The sequence below is a fragment of the Misgurnus anguillicaudatus genome, chromosome 3, assembly GCF_027580225.2.
Source record: "Misgurnus anguillicaudatus chromosome 3, ASM2758022v2, whole genome shotgun sequence".
Lineage (NCBI taxonomy): Eukaryota > Metazoa > Chordata > Actinopteri > Cypriniformes > Cobitidae > Misgurnus > Misgurnus anguillicaudatus.
In genome coordinates, this window is record NC_073339.2 from 29551238 (window position 1) to 29571904 (window position 20667).

General features: G+C 38.7%; 1 protein-coding gene and 1 long non-coding RNA gene across 3 annotated transcripts in view; one reads left to right on the plus strand and one right to left on the minus strand.

Moving 5' to 3' along the window:
* The window catches only part of trim2a (tripartite motif containing 2a), a 75197-nt gene that overhangs the window by 14353 nt on the left and 40177 nt on the right, over window positions 1-20667 (plus strand). For both annotated transcript variants that reach the window (XM_055205355.2, XM_055205354.2), the window contains exons 3-4: window positions 203-437; window positions 830-981. In XM_055205355.2, the coding sequence (XP_055061330.2) occupies window positions 203-437; window positions 830-981 (387 nt within the window). The remainder of the gene's footprint in view (window positions 1-202; window positions 438-829; window positions 982-20667) is intronic.
* LOC141362168 (uncharacterized) lies at window positions 16984-18390 on the minus strand. Its single transcript, XR_012368175.1, has 2 exons — window positions 18131-18390; window positions 16984-17667 (listed from the first exon to the last, which is right to left on the minus strand). It is a non-coding gene; the product is annotated as an uncharacterized lncRNA (long non-coding RNA).

Genomic DNA, 20667 nt, shown 5'->3' on the forward strand with positions numbered 1-20667 from the left:
ACTATTCCAGCCTCTGGTATTTTTGCATTTGATGTTTTTCTGTTTTATTGAAATTAACAATAATGTTAATGTTATGTTTTATTTATTAATGACGTTAAATATACTCCAGTGAGAGTAAGCACTCCTGATTTTACTGTTGCTCTGCATCCAGTTACTGCCACAGAGGTCAATCTTTTAGTAACCCAATCATTCCTCCTACCAGGTGTCTACAGAACTACATCCCCGCACACAGTTTGACACTGTCCTGCCCTGTTTGCCGTCAGACCTCCATCCTCCCTGAGAAGGGTGTGGCGGCACTCCAGAACAACTTCTTCATCACCAACCTGATGGAGGTGTTAAAGAGAAGCCCAGACACTAACCTCGGTGAGGACTGCACAGAGACTATCAATGGAGTGGCCACTGGGCAGCCACTATCCTGTCCCAATCATGGAGGCAATGTAAGACTTGCACCACAATACAACATTCACACATAAGCCAGTACTTCAACTTCAGCATAAGATCACATTATATAAAAAATATTTTCCTCCAAAAACAACTGCAAACCTCCCATATGTCATTCTTTTCATTGTTTACAGCAAATAAACAGGAATGATTTTCCAAGCAAGTTAGCATAATGTGACATATAAACGTATAACCAAAGTTAGTGTGCCACACATTTTAACTAGATTAATGCGGTATGAGGTATTAACATTTGTTGGCCCTTGGTAATTATTAACACAACTAAAAAAAGATTTTCCAGAGAGTTTGTTTGCATATTCAGTAAGTTGGACCGGGAGCTGCGAAACATAAATAATAATTATCATCATAGTCAAACAAATTTTGCTCTCAGGTAATGGAGTTCTACTGTCCAGCATGTGAGACTGCGATGTGTGAGGAGTGCACCTGTGGGGAACACGCAGAACATAATACGGTTCCGCTCAAAGACGTTCTGGAACAACACAAGGCCTCCCTACAGGAGCAGCTGGACGCTGCAAAAAACAGGTATGTGAAAGACTGTAGTGACATAACCTATTAGATTCTGTTTTTTAAATGCATTTCTTATCATCCTATTCAACTAACATGATGGGCCCCATTTTAACGATCTAAGCGCATTGTCTAAAGCGCACAGCGCAACGTCTAAATGGGCGTGTCCGAATCCACTTTTACTAATTTAGCGACGGGAAAAATGGTTTGTGCGCCAAGCACATGGTCGAAAAGGGTTGGTCCTATTGTTTTTAATGAGTAATGGGAGTATTTTGGGCGTAACATGCAATAAACCAATGAGAGTCTCAGCTCTCAACCCCTTTAAAAGCCAGTTGCGCTGGCGCCATGTCTAATCCCTATTTAGATGACGGATTTCGTAAACTGAAAAACTAAGCGGAGGAAGAAGATCTCCAGTTTAAAATTAATGTTAAATAATTGTGTTGTTTTTCACTTGTATTAAAATTGTTATTTTTTTTATTAAAACCTTTTAGTCATGGAAGTAGCATGGCTTTTAATTGCTTTAAATGTATGGCTATCCAATATCATCAAAAATAATTTACAAGTATGTACTGTAAGAAAAGGTTTTTGAACGACTCTCTGCACGTTTCAGCAGTTGGACAGCGTCATGAGTTTTTTTTAAGCATTACTTAAAAATGTTTCTCATCTCACCATATCCACAGGTACAGAGTCATCATATACAACTAGATAGAAAAGTTTGTTGACAAACTTTATGTTGGCTTGACAAAGCCTGGCCTGAACGTTAAAAACGGTTTGACAGAAGTTTAGTTTAGTAGGCTATCTGGCTGTTAGTATGTTTAAGTATGAAGCTAGCCTGATTTAACATAAAGTTAGCATGATTAGCCTGAAGCTAGCATGAAGCTAACATGATTAGCATGAAGCTAGCATGAAGCTAACATGATTAGCATGAAGCTAGCATCAAGTTAGCATGATTAGCATGAAGCTAACATGATGCTAACATGAATTAGCATGAAGTTAGCATGAAGCTAGCATGATGCTAACATGAATTAGCATGAAGCTAGCATGATGCTAACATGAATTAGCATGAAGCTAGCATGATGGTAACATGAATTAGCATGAAGCTAGCATGATGCTAACATGAATTAACATGAAGCTAGCATGATGCTAACATGAATTAGCATGAAGCTAGCATGATGCTAACATGAATTAGCATGAAGCTAGCATGATGCTAACATGAATTAGCATGAAGCTAGCATGATGCTAACATGAATTAGCATGAAGCTAGCATGATGCTAACATGAATTAGCATGAAGCTAACATGAATTAGCATGAAGCTAACATGAAATAACATGAAGCTAGCATGATGCTAACATGAATTAGCATGAAGCTAGCATGATGCTAACATGAATTAGCAAGAAGTTAGCATGAAGCTAGCATGATGCTAACATGAATTAGCATGAAGCTAGCATGATGCTAACATGAATTAGCATGAAGCTAGCATGATGCTAACATGAATTAGCATGAAGCTAGCATGATGCTAACATGAATTAACATGAAGCTAGCATGATGCTAACATGAATTAACATGAAGCTAGCATGATGCTAACATGAATTAGCATGAAGCTAGCATGATGCTTACATGAATTAACATGAAGCTAGCATGATGCTAACATGAATTAGCATGAAGCTAGCATGATGTTAACATGAATTAGCATGAAGCTAGCATGATGCTAATATGAATTAGCATTAAGCTAGCATGATGCTAATATGAATTAGCATTAAGCTAGCATGATGCTAACATGAATTAGCATGAAGCTAGCATGATGCTAACATGAATTAGCATGAAGCTAGCATGATGCTAACATGAATAAGCATGAAGTTAGCAAGATTTATTATGAAATTAGCATAAAGCTAGCATGAAACTAGCATGAAGCTAGTATGACTTAGCTTGAAGCTAGCATGAAGCTAACATGACCAAAAGACCCAACCCCCATGTCTCAATGATGTTCGGATCCAGAGATATAAGGCTTTGTTTATTATGTTGCTAGGGTGCTCATATTTGGTTGCTAGGGGCGTGGCTTAATAGCTCAATAAGAATCCTTAGAGACTGATTGGATGCCTGAGTAAAATGAGCCCACCCCCATGTCTCTGTGACACTGTGCTGCAAAGATATCCATCTGGGCATTTTATAATGGCAGTCTATGGGAGATGTTGCTAGGGTGCCCAAAAATGGTTGCTAGGGGCGTGGCTTAAATGCTATGGGATGATCCAGAGAGACTGATTGGATGCCTGAGTAAAATGAGCCCACCCCCATGTCTCTATGACACTGTAAAGCGAAGATATTCCATCTGGAACGTTTTTATTCCCTTATATGGGCGTGTTTCCTGCCCCGTTATAAGTCAATGGGGAATTTTGGGGGCCTCCTACACCCCAGGGGTGAAACTTACACCCCAATGTGAGGTATGTTCTTACAGTGCCTGTCAGCCTCCTTAAATATGGTAAGCCACAAGTTTCTACAAATTTCTCACTCGGAGCTATGACCTGTCAAAGTTTGTCGCAATGTTAAGTAAATGGGACTTTTCGGAAGTTTTATATCCCGTTTTAGGAATTCTGTAAGTCGGATCCTGTCAAAAAGATATAGCACACTTCTTTAGACCCTTCAGAATGTCCGTGGAAAATTTCGTGGATGTAGCTTGAAAGCTGTCGGACGAGTTAGCCGCAGAAATTTTAGTCTCAGAAGAAGAAGAAGAAGAAGAAGAAGAATAATAATAACTAGATAGAAAAGTTTGTTGACAAACTTTATGTTGGCTTGACAAAGCGTAGCCTGTACGTTTAAAACGGTTTGACAGAAGTTTAGTTTAGTAGGCTATCTGGCTGTTAGTATGTTTAAGTAAAAAGCTAGCCTGATTTAGCATGAAGCTAGCATGATTAGCCTGAAGCTAGCATGAAGCTAACATGATTAGCATGAAGCTAGCATCAAGTTAGCATGATTAGCATGAAGCTAGCATGATGTTAACATGAAATAGCATGAAGCTAGCATGAAGTTAGCATGATTAGCATGAAGCTAGCATGATGCTAACATGAATTAGCATGAAGTTAGCATGATGCTAACATGAATTAACATGAAGCTAGCATGATGCTAACATGAATTAGCATGATGCTAACATGAATTAGCATGAAGCTAGCATGATGCTAACATGAATAAGCATGAAGTTAGCATGATGCTAACATGAATTAGCATGAAGCTAGCATGATGCTAACATGAATTAGCATGAAGCTAACATGATGCTAACATGAAATAGCATGAAGCTAGCATGATGCTAACATGAATTAGCATGAAGCTAGCATGAAGCTAACATGATTAACATGAAGCTAGCATCAAGTTAGCATGATTAGCATGAAGCCAGCATGATGCTAACATGAATTAGCATGAAGCTAGCATGATGCTAACATGAATTAGCATGAAGCTAGCATGATGCTAACATGAATTAGCATGAAGTTAGCATGAAGCTAGCATGATGCTAACATGAATTAGCATGAAGCTAGCATGATGCTAACATGAATTAGCATGAAGCTAGCATGATGCTAACATGAATTAGCATGAAGCTAGCATGAAGCTAACATGATTAGCATGAAGCTAGCATGATGCTAACATGAATTAGCATGAAGCTAGCATGATGCTAACATGAATTAGCATGAAGCTAGCATGATGCTAACATGAATTAGCATGAAGCTAGCATGATGCTAACATGAATTAGCATGAAGTTAGCATGAAGCTAGCATGATGCTAACATGAATTAGCATGAAGCTAGCATGAGGCCAACATGAATTAGCATGAAGCTAGCATGATGCTAACATGAATTAGCATGAAGCCAGCATGATGCTAACATGAATTAGCATGAAGCTAGCATGATGCTAACATGAATTAGCATGAAGCTAGCATGATGTTAACATGAATTAGCATTAAGCTAGCATGATGTTAACATGAATTAGCATGAAGCTAGCATGAAGCTAACATGAATTAGCATGAAGCTAGCATGATGCTAACATGAATTAACATTAAGCTAGCATGATGTTAACATGAATTAGCTTGAAGCTAGCATGATGCTAACATGAATTAGCATGAAGCTAGCATGATGCTAACATGAATAAGCATGAAGTTAGCAAGATTTATTATGAAATTAGCATAAAGCTAGCATGAAACTAGCATGAAGCTAGTATGACTTAGCTTGAAGCTAGCATGAAGCTAACATGACCAAAAGACCCAACCCCCATGTCTCTATGATGTTCGGATCCAGAGATATAAGGCTTTGTTTATTATGTTGCTAGGGTGCTCATATTTGGTTGCTAGGGGCGTGGCTTAATAGCTCAATAAGAATCCTTAGAGACTGATTGGATGCCTGAGTAAAATGAACCCACCCCCATGTCTCTGTGACACTGTGCTGCAAAGATATCCATCTGGGCATTTTATAATGGCAGTCTATGGGAGATGTTGCTAGGGTGCCAAAAAATGGTTGCTAGGGGCGTGGCTTAAATGCTATGGGATGATCCAGAGAGACTGATTGGATGCCTGAGTAAAATGAGCCCACCCCCATGTCTCTATGACACTGTAAAGCGAAGATATTCCATCTGGAAGGTTTTTATTCCCTTATATGGGCGTGTTTCCTGCCCCGTTATAAGTCAATGGGGAATTTTGGGGGCCTCCTACACCCCAGGGGTGAAACTTACACCCCAATGTGAGGTATGTTCTCACAGTGCCTGTCAGCCTCCTTAAATATGGTAAGCCACAAGTTTCTACACATTTCTCACTCGGAGCTATGACCTGTCAAAGTTTGTCGCAATGTTAAGTAAATGGGACTTTTCGGAAGTTTGATGTCCCGTTTTAGGAATTCTGTAAGTCGGATCCCGTCAAAAAGATATAGCACACTTCTTTAGACCAGTCAGAATGTCCGTGGAAAATTTTGTGGATGTAGCTTGAAAGCTGTCGGACGAGTTAGCCGCAGAAATTTTAGTCTCAGAAGAAGAAGAAGAAGAAGAAGAACTAGATAGAAAAGTTTGTTGACAAACTTTATGTTGGCTTGACAAAGCCTGGCCTGAACGTTAAAAACGGTTTGACAGAAGTTTAGTTTAGTAGGCTATCTGGCTGTTAGTATGTTTAAGTATGAAGCTAGCCTGATTTAACATGAAGCTAGCATGATTAGCCTGAAGCTAGCATGAAGCTAACATGATTAGCATGAAGTTAGCATGATTAGCATGAAGCTAGCATGATGCTAACATGAAATAGCATGAAGCTAGCATGATGCTAACATGAATTAGCATGAAGCTAACATGATTAGCATGAAGCTAGCATGAAGCTAACATGATTAACATGAAGTTAGCATGATGCTAACATGAATTAGCATGAAGCTAGCATGATGCTAACATGAATTAGCATTAAGCTAACATGATGCTAACATGAATTAGCATTAAGCTAGCATGATGCTAACATGAATTAGCATGAAGCTAGCAGGATGCTAACATGAATTAGCATGAAGCTAGCATGATGCTAACATGAATTAACATGAATTAGCATGAAGTTAGCATGAAGCTAGCATGATGCCAACATGAATTAGCATGAAGCTAGCATGACGCCAACATGAATTAGCATGAAGCTAGCATGATGCTAACATGAATTAGCATGAAGCCAGCACGATGCTAACATGAATTAGCATGAAGCTAGCATGATGCTAACATGAATTAGCATGAAGTTAGCATGATGCTAACATGAATTAGCATGAAGCTAGCATGATGCTAACATGAATTAACATGAAGCTAGCATGATGCTAATATAAATTAACATGAAGCTACCATGAACCTAGCATGATGCTAACATGAATTAGCATGAAGCTAGCATGATGCTAACATGAATTAGCATGAAGCTAGCATGATGATAACATGAATTAGCATGAAGCTAGCATGATGCTAACATGAATTAGCATAAAGTTAGCATGATGCTAACATGAATTAACATGAAGCTAGCATGAAGCTAGCATGATGCTAACATGAATTAGCATGAAGCTAGCATGATGCTAACATGAATTAACATGAATTAGCATGAAGTTAGCATGAAGCTAGCATGATGCTAACATGAATTAGCATGAAGCTAGCATGATGCTAACATGAATTAGCATGAAGCTAGCATGATGCTAACATGAATTAGCATGAAGCTAGCACGATGCTAACATGAATTAGCATGAAGCTAGCACGATGCTAACATGAATTAGCATGAAGCTAACATGATGCTAACATGAATTAGCATGAAGTTAGCATGATGCTAACATGAATTAGCATGAAGCTAGCATGATGCTAACATGAATTAACATGAAGCTAGCATGATGCTAATATGAATTAACATGAAGCTAGCATGAAGCTAGCATGATGCTAACATAAATTAGCATGAAGATAGCATGATGCTAACATGAATTAGCATAAAGTTAGCATGATGCTAACATGAATTAACATGAAGCTAGCATGAAGCTAGCATGATGCTAACATGAATTAGCATGAAGCTAACATGATGCTAACATGAATTAGCATGAAGCTAGCATGATGCTAACATGAATTAGCATTAAGTTAGCATAATGTTAACATGAATTAGCATGAAGCTAGCATGATGCTAACATGAATTAGCATGAAGCTAGCATGATGCTAACATGAATTAGCATGAAGCTAGCATGATGCTAACATGAATAAGCATGAAGTTAGCAAGATTTATTATGAAATTAGCATAAAGCTAGCATGAAACTAGCATGAAGCTAGTATGACTTAGCTTGAAGCTAGCATGAAGCTAACATGACCAAAAGACCCAACCCCCATGTCTCTATGATGTTCGGATCCAGAGATATAAGGCTTTGTTTATTATGTTGCTAGGGTGCTCATATTTGGTTGCTAGGGGCGTGGCTTAATAGCTCAATAAGAATCCTTAGAGACTGATTGGATGCCTGAGTAAAATGAGCCCACCCCCATGTCTCTGTGACACTGTGCTGCAAAGATATCCATCTGGGCATTTTATAATGGCAGTCTATGGGAGATGTTGCTAGGGTGCCAAAAAATGGTTGCTAAGGGCGTGGCTTAATTGCTATGGGATGATCCAGAGAGACTGATTGGATGCCTGAGTAAAATGAGCCCACCCCCATGGCTCTATGACACTGTAAAGCGAAGATATTCCATCTGGAACGTTTCTATTCCCTTATATGGGCGTGTTTCCTGCCCCGTTATAAGTCAATGGGGAATTTTGGGGGCCTCCTACACCCCAGGGGTGAAACTTACACCCCAATGTGAGGTATGTTCTCACAGTGCCTGTAAGCCTCCTTAAATATGGTAAGCCACAAGTTTCTACAAATTTCTCACTCGGAGCTATGACCTGTCAAAGTTTGTCGCAATGTTAAGTAAATGGGACTTTTCGGAAGTTTTACGTCCCGTTTTAGGAATTCTGTAAGTCGGATCCCGTCAAAAAGATATAGCACACTTCTTTAGACCAGTCAGAATGTCCGTGGAAAATTTCGTGGATGTAGCTTGAAAGCTGTCGGACGAGTTAGCCGCAGAAATTTTAGTCTCAGAAGAAGAAGAAGAAGAAGAAGAAGAAGAAGAAGAAGAAGAATAACTAGATAGGTACATTTCCTGAAGAAAATGTGAGTGGTGCTTGCCGTGGCAAAATTCTGGGTAACATATATGATTATACTCCAAGCCAAAAGTAAAACGATCCAACTCCCGTGTCTCTACGATGTTCTGATGCGGAGATATAAGGCTATGTTTATCCGGTTGCTAGGGTACTGTATTTGGTTGCTAGGGAAAAAATGGCCATCCACTACTGATTACCCTCCGAGTCACGAGTCAAGCGGTCCAACCCCCGTGTCTGTACAATGTTCTGATGCGGAGATATAAGGCTTTGTTTACTCTGTTGCTAGGGTACTGTATTTGGTTGCTAGGGAAAAATTGGCATCCACTAGTGATTACCCGCCGAGTCACAAGTCAAACGGTCCAACCCCCGTGTCTCTACGATGTTCTGATGTGGAGATATAAGGCTTTGTTTATTGAAGGTAGTATGATTACCATGAAGCTAGCATGATGTTAGCATAAATAACGTAAAGGTAGTATGATGTTAACATGATTAGCATGAAGCTAGCATAAAGCGAACATCATTAGCATGAAGCTAACATGATGTTAATATGATTAGCATGAAGTTAGCATGATGTTAGCATGATTATCAGGAAGTTGGCATGATGTTAGCATGATTAGCATGAAGTTAGCATGAAGTTAACATGAAGCTAACATGATGTTAATATGATTAGCATGAAGTTAGCATGATGTTAGCATGATTATCAGGAAGTTGGCATGATGTTAACATGATTAGCATGAAGCTAGCATGAAGCTAACATGATTAGCATGAAGTTAGCATGAAGCTAGCATTAAGCTAACATGATTAGCATGAAGCTAGCATGAAGCTAACATGATTAGCATGAAGCTAGCATGATTAGCATGAAGTTAGCATGATTAGCATGATGTTAGCATGATTAGCATGATGTTAGCATGATTAGCATGAAGTTAGCATGAAGCTAGCATGAAGCTAGCATGATTAGCATGAAGCTAGCATGAAGCTAACATGATTAGCATGAAGCTAGCATGATTAGCATGAAGCTAGCATGATGTTAGCATGATTAACATGATGTTAGCATGATGTTAGCATGAAGCTAGCATGAAGCTAACATGAAGCTAGCATGATTAGCATGAAGCTAACATGATTAGCATGAGGCTAGCATGATTAGCATGAAGCTAACATGATTAGCATGACGTTAGCATGAAGCTAGCATGATTAGCATGAAGCTAGCATAATGTTAGCATGAAGCTAGCATAATGTTAGCATGAAGCTAACATGATTAGCATGAAGCTAACATGATGTTAGCATGATTAGCATGATGTTAGCATGATTAGCATGATGTTAGCATGAATTTAGCATGATGTTAGCATGATTAGCATGATGTTAGCATGATTAGCATGATGTTAGCATGATTAGCATGAAGTTAGCATGATGTTAGAATGATTAGCATAAAGATAGCATGATGTTAGCATGATTAGCATGAAGCTAGCATGATGTTAGCATGATTAGCAAGAAGTTAACATGAAGATAGCATGAAGCTAGCATGATTTAACGTGAAGTTAGCAAGATTTATTATGAAATTAGCATTAAGCTAGCATGAAACTAGCATGAAGCTAGTATGACTTAGCATTAAGCTAGCATGAAGCTAATATGACCCAAAGACCCAACCCCCATGTCTCTATGATGTTCGGATCCAGAGATATGAGGCTTTGTTTATTATGTTGCTAGGGTGCTCATATTTGGTTGTTAGGGGCGTGGCTTGGGAGTGTCCAATAATGTGGCCAGTTATTACACTCTGAGTCACAAGTAAAATGGTCCAACCCCCGTGTCTCTACGATGTTCTGATGCAGAGATATAAGGCTTTGTTTATTGGGTTGCTAGGGTGCTCATATTTGGTTGCTAGGGGCGTGGCTTGGGAGTGGCCAATGATGTGGCCAGTGATTACACTCCGAGTCACAAGTAAAACGGTCCAACCCCCGTGTCTCTACGATGTTCTGATGCCGAGATATAACTGTTTCAATGTTATGTTGCTAGGGTGCTCAAAAGTGGTTGCTAGGGGCGTGGCTTAATACCTCAATAAGGATCCTGAGAGACTGATTGGATGTCTGGGTAAAATGAGCCCACCCCCAAGTCTCTACGACACTGTGCTGCAAAGATATCCATCCTGGCATTTTATAATGGCAGTCTATGGGAGATGTTGCTAGGGTGCCCAAAATTGTTGCTAGGGGCGTGGCTTAATAACTCTGGGAGGATCCTGAGAGACTGATTGGATGCCCAAGTAAAATGAGCCCACCCACGTATCTCTACGACACTGTAAAGCAAAGATATCCCATCTGGAACGGTTTTATTCCCTTATATGGGCGTGTTTCCTGGCCCATTATAAGTCAATGGGGCACTTTTGGGCACCTCTTACACCCCAGGGGTACAACTTACACCCCATTGTGATCCATGTTCTTACAGAGCCTACCACCCTCTTCAAATGTTGTAACCCACATGTTTCTACAAAATTCTCGAGCGGAGCTATGACCCGTCAAAGTTGGGCGCAATGTTAAGTCAATGGGATTTTTCGGGTGGTTTTTCGCCCCCCTTTCGGAAATCCTGCACCCGATCGCTTATAAAAGTCATAGCACACCTCTCCTCAATAAGCCGGTCGATTTGAGCCCTATTTCATGGGTCTACGACAAAGCGTGCGGGACGAGTTACGCGCCGAAAAAAGTGTCCAGAAAAAGAAGAATAATAATAATTATAACTAGATAGGTACATTTCCTGAAGAAAATGTGAAGTGGTGCTTGCCGTGGCAAATTTCGGGGAAAAATATATGATTATACTCTAAGTCATGAGTCAAACGGTCCAACCCCCGTGTCTCTACAATGTTCTGATGCGGAGATATAAGGCTTTGTTTACTCTGTTGCTAGGGTACTGTATTAGGTTGCTAGGGAAAAAATTGGCATCCACTGGTGATTACACTATGAGTCACGAGTAAAATGGTCCAACCCCCGTGTCTCTACGATGTTCTGATGCGGAGATATAAGGCTTTGTTTACTCTGTTGCTAGGGTACTGTATTTGGTTGCTAGGGAAAAAATTGGCATCCCATAGTGACTACACTCTGAGTCACGAGTCAAATGGTCCAACCCCCGTGTCTCTACGATGTTCTGATGCGGAGATATAAAGCTTTGTTTACTCTGTTGCTAGGGTACTGTATTTGGTTGCTATGGAAAAAATTGGCATCCCATAGTGATTACATGCCGAGTCACGAGTCAAACGGTCCAACCCCCGTGTCTCTACGATGTTCTGATGCGAAGATATACGGCTTTGTTTACTCTGTTGCTAGGGTACTGTATTTGGTTGCTAGGGAAAAATTGGCATCCCATAATGATTACCCTCCGAGTCACGAGTCAAACGGTCCAACCCCCGTGTCTCTACGATGTTCTGATGCGGAGATATAAGGCTTTGTTTACTCTGTTGCTAGGGTACTGTATTTGGTTGCTAGGGAAAAAATTGGCATCCCATAATGATTTCACTCTGAGTCACGAGTCAAACGGTCCAACCCCCGTGTCTCTACGATGTTTTGATGCGGAGATATAAGGCTTTGTTTACTCTGTTGCTAGGGTACTGTATTTGGTTGCTAGGGAAAAAATTGGCATCCCATAATGATTACACTCCGAGTCACGAGTCAAACGGTCCAACCCCCGTGTCTCTACGATGTTCTGATGCAGAGATATAAGGCTTTGTTTACTCTGTTGCTAGGGTACTGTATTTGGTTGCTAGGGAAAAAATTGGCATCCCATAATGATTACACTCCGAGTCACGAGTCAAACGGTCCAACCCCCGTGTCTCTACGATGTTCGGATGCCGAGATATAACTGTTTGAATTTTATGTTGCTAGGGTGTTCAAAAGTGGTTGCTAGGGGCGTGGCTTAATACCTATGTAAGGATCTTGAGAGACTGATTGGATGCCTGAGTAAAATGAGCCCACCCCCATGTCTCTATGACACTGTGGTGCAAAGATATCCATCTGGGCATTTTATAATGGCAGTCTATGGGAGATGTTGCTAGGGTGCTCAAAAGTGGTTGCTAGGGGCGTGGCTTAATAGCTCTGAGATGATCCTGAGACACTGATTGGATGCCCGAGTAAAATGAGCCCACCCACTTATCTCTACGACACTGTAAAGCAAAGATATCCCATCAGGAACGATTTTATTCCCTTATATGGGCATGTTTCCTGCCCCATTATAAGTCAATGGGGAATTTTGGGTGCCTCTTACACCCCAGGGGTACAACTTACACCCCAATGTCATGTATGTTCTTACATAGCCTACCACCCTCTTGAAATTTAGTGACCCACATGTTTCTACGAAATCCTCGAGCGGAGCTATGACCCGTCAAAGTTGGGCGCAATGTTAAGTCAATGGGATTTTTTGGGTGGTTTTTCGCCCCCCTTTCGAAAATCGTGCACCCGATCCCTTATAAAAGTCATAGCACACCTCTCCTCAATAAACCGGTCAATTTGAGCCCTCTTTCATGGGACTACGGCAAACCGTGCGGGACGAGTTAGGTGCCGAAAAAGTGTCCAGATATAAGAAGAAGAATAATAATAACCGAAAGCAATAATAATAGTGATGCTTTGCATAAATGCAAGCACCACTAATAATAAGTATGCAAGATAATAATAGTGATGCCTTGCATAAATGCAAGCACCACTAATAATAATAAGTTTAAATACAATATCAGTATGTTGGCTTTGTCAAAGCCAACATAATAATAATAACTAGATATTAAAGTTTGAAGACAAACTTTATGTTGGCTTGAAAAAGCGAGTCTGAACATTTTTAACAATTTCACAGGATAAACGTTTACTTGAGAAGTTTAGTTTAGTCTAGCTGTTTGCATGTTTTAGTATGATGCTAGCATGATTAAACAAAGTTACCATGACTTAACATGAAGCTAACACGATTTAACATCATTTAACAAAGTTAACATTATGTTAGCATAATTTAGAATGAAGTTAGCATGATTTAGCATAAAGTTAGCATGATTTAATACAAAGCTATAGCCTATAGTTTAGCATGAAGCTCCCTGCTGAAAAAACTGCATCACACCAGCATGGACCAGCGTGGAAATTATGCTGGTTTGATGCTGGTTAAGCTGGTGGTTTCAAGCACCAAAACACAACATATGCTGGTCTTGCTGATATGACCAGCATGGGATGCTGGTGCTACTGCTTGTTTGGTGCTGGTTTAGCTGGTGCTAATGCTGGTGCTAATGCTGGTGCTGATGCTGGTTTAGCTTGTGTTCAGTAGCTAACCAGCACCAAAACACAACATGCTGGTCTTGCTGGTATGCTGCTTTGTTCAGCAGGGCTAGCTTGATTTAATATGATGCTAGCTAGGATGATTAGCTAGGATGCTGCTATGCAGTTGCTATGTAATTGTTAGCTACAAGATCAGAGTATGCAGTAAACATGAAGGTTTTGATGCTTGAAACTTCAATATATTTAAATTCATTATTAGTTGGGAAAACATTTATGCAGCATTTTTCGGACAATAATGTAATGCATAATGATATTCATGTTTTTTTTACATCTGGGAACTGATACACAGTAAACTTTAATGCACACTGCTGTTGTTTTTATGTGAATATTGGTGCATCTTTTCCTTTATCTATGTTTTAGACAAGATAAATAGGATGTTGACCTTTGATTTTTCCCAGCTGGTGCTTTACTGCAACATCTATGTGAATTGTTTGCCATTTAAGAGGTTCACAAATAGTTACTAGGATAATGACACTGATGATAGTGTGTCTGTACCTATTGATTGAAACCTTTATTGCCCCGACGGGAATTTGTTCTGCACTCAAGGAAGCCACATTAACAAACATACAACGACATTGCAAACATAAAAAAACAAAACATAAACAACACAAGACAATAATAATAGCAATAATAATGGCATACAATAAGTCCAATATCTAAATAAATCGATAGCTAATTAAAAATGTCTAATTAAAAATGTCTATAAAAAATTATTTTTTGTGCCTCTGTCTGATCTGTTCAGTAACTGAATGCTCCTCGGTACAAATGATGTAATGGCACGTTTCGTTTTTCTTGATGGCATTCGAAATCTACATCCAGATGGGAGTAAGAAGAACTCTAAGAAAAGTGGGTGGGATGGATCATCCAGTATCCTCAATGCCAGATTGAGGGTATACTGGTCTGTAAGATTGGAGATGGTTTTAACATCAGATCCAGTAATTTTTCTGCCCATTTTAGTCACCTTATCCAGCATATTCCTGTTCTATCAGTGCCATCTTATCACTGTGTAATATTTTAGGCCAGAGCTTCCCAAACTTAACACTGGTAAGCCCCCCCAAAAACATAGCAAAAGCTCCACGACCCCCCCCCCATTTGTAGTATAACATATATTTTTAATAAAGCTGATTGTCTCTTTGCACATTACCAACATTTAATAACCAGTTTTTAAGAATCTCATGTGAATCATGAGAACTATGGAAAGTATTTTATATTCTGTTGAAAGATGACGTAAAAATTCTTTACAAATAAATTAAGAGTTTCGTTGCAAAACGAGATAAATCCATTTTTTTACATTTTTGTGAAAATATGTTTATTATTATGTTATCATGTTATTATTTTGTTTTATGGTGCTACTTAGCTGTATTTTTTAAGTTATGAAGGTTTAAATCAAAACAAAACAACTGCAGTTGAATTGAAATTAAATTGGTGTTAAATTAAATTAAATCAAAAATGGTGGTTATCTCGTTTTGCAACGAAACTCTTCATATATAAAACCATAACACTACATACTTTCTGCAAAGTATTTACCATTATAACACAAAGGGGTGGTTTCCCGGACAGGGATTAGACTAGTCCTAGACTAAAATAAATATAAGAGCTGTCCAAACTGAAAACAACATGCACTGACATATCTTAAAATACATCAGTGCCCTTTGTTTTTCCTTAAAATGCACGCCAGTATGTTTTTAGTAAGGCATGTTTATTCAAACTAGTTATATTTCATAATTAAACTAAGGCCTTGTCCTGTCTTAAGCTAATCCCAGTCTGGGAAACCACCCAAAAGTGTGTAACAGAAGCTACATAGCTCACAAATAGTTCATAAATCTATTGCAATGAATTACATAACTATGTTAAAAAATATTAAAAAAATATATATAAACGTTTAAAGCAATGTATCTCACCTCAGTATAATAAAAAAATAAAAAAATAAATATAAACAAATATACAATATATACATAAATACGCTTTAATATCACATGATTTTTTTATTTAGCCTAGTCAAGGTCCCCCGCAGTACTGCGACGGCCCACTGGGGGGGCAGCGGCCCACAGTTTGGGAAGCACTGTTTAAGGCAAAGAATTTATCAATTTATTGTAGAATTGTCCATTTTGGGCATTTCTCAAAGTTAATCAATTAAATAAAATAACGAACAAAATGATAAGCATTTTATATATATAAGAGCAAATGAGTTCATATGGCCATTGATAGCATTATATTTATTTTATTTTCATTTATATCACTGTTTAAGGAAGCTTTTCTTGTTTTATTATTTTTAATATTATGGTTTAATATTGTCTGCAAAGCTCAAATGTGATAATATTTTATATATATTTTTGAAATACTTTTGTTACACGACTAGGTATTCACCTTATTCCGCCACGCCCCTTTTTAATTCTTCGCTCTTCCGCATTTTGTCAACCGACTTCCGCTGCTCATATGGCACAGTGCATTCGGTGGTTAGTTTGGTGGTTAAAAGATTGTTTGTAGTTTACTATAACTTTAGCAAAATGACAAATATCGCTACTGCTGTAAATGTTTTAAATTAGGAGTACGGTTAAAACTTCATACGACGCTCGGATAGTCTTTTATTGTTCCATCAATCGTCTCGTCGTTAGACGATATGAAGCGGACGCGGCAAGTAACCTGGCATATTTAATTACCTCGTCCTGTCAGGAGTTGATGGAGCAGCATTGAAAATTATTAAAAGTATGTCTACCAATATTTACACAGTGATTTCGTCTTTTTTAAAGCAAATGTGCACCTTAGCCAGTCCAATAACTATTTCGTTTTTATGTGGTACCATGATAGAATTCATTTGCAAACTTGCCAACACTTATTCCTTCAAATCAGGAGACTTAAATCATTTTAAGTGGAATCTACAAAGCTCACATATGGTTTCAGAAATTCCTTACAGATAATATCTGATCACACTGTAAAGGTTTATATAACTGCATGGCAGGTTACATCTGATCACATAGTAAATGTTTAATATAACTGCATGACAGGTTACATCTGATCACATAGTAAAGGTTTAATATAACTGCACAACATCTGATCACATTGTAAAGGTTTAATATAAATGCACATCATCTGATCATATTGTAAATGTTTAATATCACTGCATGACATCTGATCACATATGAAGGTTTAATGTAACTTTACAACAGGTAAAGCAAGACCACCCTGCAATAAATTAAGACACAGCTTTATCGGAGTCATCAGGAGCTGATCCCAAGTGTTTATCTGGAAGCTTTTGGTGTATGTACTGGTAAAGTGCTTGGCGACTGTGTAATGGATGCAATATCAACCCTCTGTAAAGCTGACAAAGATGGTTGTTTCTCAGCAGAGATATGTACATTTGTGCCAGCTCAACACATTGAAGCAGTTTCTCGGACAGGGTTTACAGGACTAGGATTTAATTATATTAGGACATTTTAGTTTTTACAAACAAACCCTACAAAAAAACAAGACTGGTGCGCATCTTGTGACAAAACAATGACACTCATATATGTTGAGGTATGTCAGTAAAAGGTGTTTTTAAATTATTGTAGCTCAAATATGCATTTTAGCCTGGGACCAGCATAAGCCCTGTCAGGGAAACTGCACCATTGTTTTCCCATATCAGATGTAGGTTGCTTCAGGTTAAGTTGTGATTTTAAAGTGTAGTTGTGGTCAGAGACGGATGGATCCTCCCATTGTGTTTCTGCATCACAGTTTAGGAACATGTTGATTGTATCATCCTCACAGTTGTCCACTGCATCACTACACATCAATGCATCTGTGAAAACAATATAACCATAAACATTTTTATGTTAGTATTTAAAATAAACTTGCATCATGAGAATAAATATATAAATGGCACCCATACTTAAACAGAACAGTGTGTAAGAGAGAGATGCATTAAAAAGAGACAGTAACATTATACACACAGCCTTTAACTTCAGTGTTAAATAATACGTTGTTTAATATGTCATTATCAATATCTGAATGAGAAATGAACTGACATTCTAGCATCTGAAATCTCAGTAACTTGTAGGAATCACGTGGGCTACTGTAAGAATGCAATGTACTATAATATCTCGTTGTACTATCGTAAATATAAAAATATAGGTGGACAATTAAAACCATTCAAATAGTTGCATTTTATAAACTAACGTTACTGATCTTAAGTGTATTTGTAGAACGGACTTCACAAATCTAACTTTAGGCGAACGAGCACAAAGTTAGCTAAGATAGCTTACCTGAAACTGGCCACTTTTCAACACCCGGCGTGGTTTAAAGTTACCGGAACATCGTAGTCGAACCATTACTTGGGATAAGGGTGTTCCTCAGTTGGCTTAAAATTGGTTAGAAAGAAACATAAAGGCGCTCGAGTGAGCTTTTTAAGCTTAACGCGTCGCCTTCAGTCACTGCCTCAGCTGCTCATCGTCTATGCGGCCGGAAGAACGTTGACAAAATGAGCGAAATGGCGCCGCCCTTGTTGTCGTGAAAAATAAGGTGAATTAGGTAACATCACGTGATTAATTCAAACCAATGAGACGACAGCTTTGGACGAGAGTCTGTATAGCTAATGAGCTTGCTTCCGGTTCTCACTGGTTTTGCCTTCACTCTGAGCGAGCGCCACTTTCTCAGCTATCTCTTGAGGTAAGTCAAATTTCCTCATAAAAGTCTTAAAATTTCACAGGCAGACGGTGGATTAATCAATTTGATGATTTTAAATATGTCGATTGTTAATTTAGATGAGTGTAATATTACTTACGTTTAAACAATAAAGAAATATAACGGATTATCTTCTGCTATCATTGTTTTCTGAGGTAAATTATGCGTTGGAAAAAAAACAAACGGATAGTTAAAATAATTGTAGCCTAAGAAATTGTGGCTAAAGCCCGTTTTTATTGTTTATATGATTTTAGTTTGATATATTGTTAATGATTTTTGTGAACCGTTAAACGGACGGACCGACCGAACAATTTCAGTGAGGGAAAAGGTAACCGTTAACTTAAAGGGCGTTTTGCAGGTAAAATTTTTCAACGAATTTGTGCAATTTGCTTGTTGATAATAAACATTTAGACTGTTATCCATTGTATTTTATGTTGTTGGGTATCACAAAACCCGAAAAAGTATGAAAAAGTACAGTGGTTTGCAATGATTCTCCTTTCCCCCACAACGCACTGTATGACGTCACGCTGGGGAGAGAATTTACCAAAGCCGCCTTGAGAGCATTGAGAATGACTATAGAAAGACGAGTAAAGTACAGTTCTGATCGCGCAGATTATAGATAAATACATACATACATACATACATAGATAGATAGAGAGATAGATAGATAGATAGATAGATAGATAGATAGATAGATAGATAGATAGATAGATAGATAGATAGATAGATAGATAGATAGACAGATAGATAGACAGACAGACAGATGGATAGGCTAGTATAGAGAGATAGGCAGACAGCCAGAGATAGCATAAGGTTAACATATCTTCGTGTAGAAAGTAAACAAACAATTAACATACTCGTGCATGCTGGCTTGAGGGGGTCCATGATCCTGCCTGAAATGGGTGTAACTTTATGCGATCTTCAGCACAAACGGTTTTGGCAGCATGTCTCTAATCCTGGAAGGTGAGTGAAGCACGTCACGTCTGTTCGCGGGGACCAGCGACCCAAACGCACTCACTTTCTTACAGCCAGTAGCGGAATGGCAATCGAGAGAGTCGGGACTTTCCCGGGCCGATCTGATAATAGTTATACATTTCGAGTTATATTAGCAACACCGTCTGGCGGCGTGATGTGCGCCGGTTCCCGCAGCCCGCTGGTCAAACTGTGCAGGCAGCCTCTCTGCTCAATAAAGTATATAAAAGTGCTCAACCTGTTCGGCAGGTCCAAACATGTACAGGATTTATAAAAATACGGTGATCAATGAGCGGTTCCTCCTCAAATGGCTTAGCCTGTCGTGATGTAAAAAGCCGCCGAACGCCTGTTTATTACAGTATGTATGCGGTCGGATCCGAGTGTGCTGCAGCTGCTGACTGCTGCTGCGTATAAAATGATCGTGTGATTCGTTATAATCGCATAAACAATATAACAAAGCATCCTTTTATTTCACAAAACAATATATTTGAGATATTATTTGATAGACTAGTAAGTGTGGATTAAGGATGTTTAAAAATCTCTAGCCTGGTGGTCAGGACATGAATGGATCAAATCAGCAGATTTGCGAAGTTTTATTTATCTCCACATATATCATAAATAATAATTAGCAAGGTAACTTTGCAGTATAACACATTATATATTTCCTACGATGTATATATGATTTCCAAATTATATACGTAAGTATTAAACAGCAATAAATGTCTCATCTATCTCTATGGCTCTGGCTGAGTCTGTCTCCACTTCTCCCCAACGTGACGTCATCGCAGAATTGCGTTAAAAAAACCGTTAATACCAAAAACGTAAAAAAAGTGGTCTTTAAGACCATTTTTGAGACATTTTAAAAATTATACACATATCTTGAGTGATTTATGTACCCATTAATCGACAGTGGTGGTTAACCTGCAACATACACTTTAAGTGGTTGTCAGACACTCAGGCGTCTGCCTGTTTTTGGTAACAAAAATCAACTTAACCGAGGTTATATGGATGGTAGGAACAACCACATATGTTGTGGACTAACATATGCAATTATATATAATAAATGCATGGTGTCGTCTATAGAAGAATAACATAACGTTACGTTACTCGAAGCTACAGTGACATCTGCAGGCGAGGCTTTACTTAA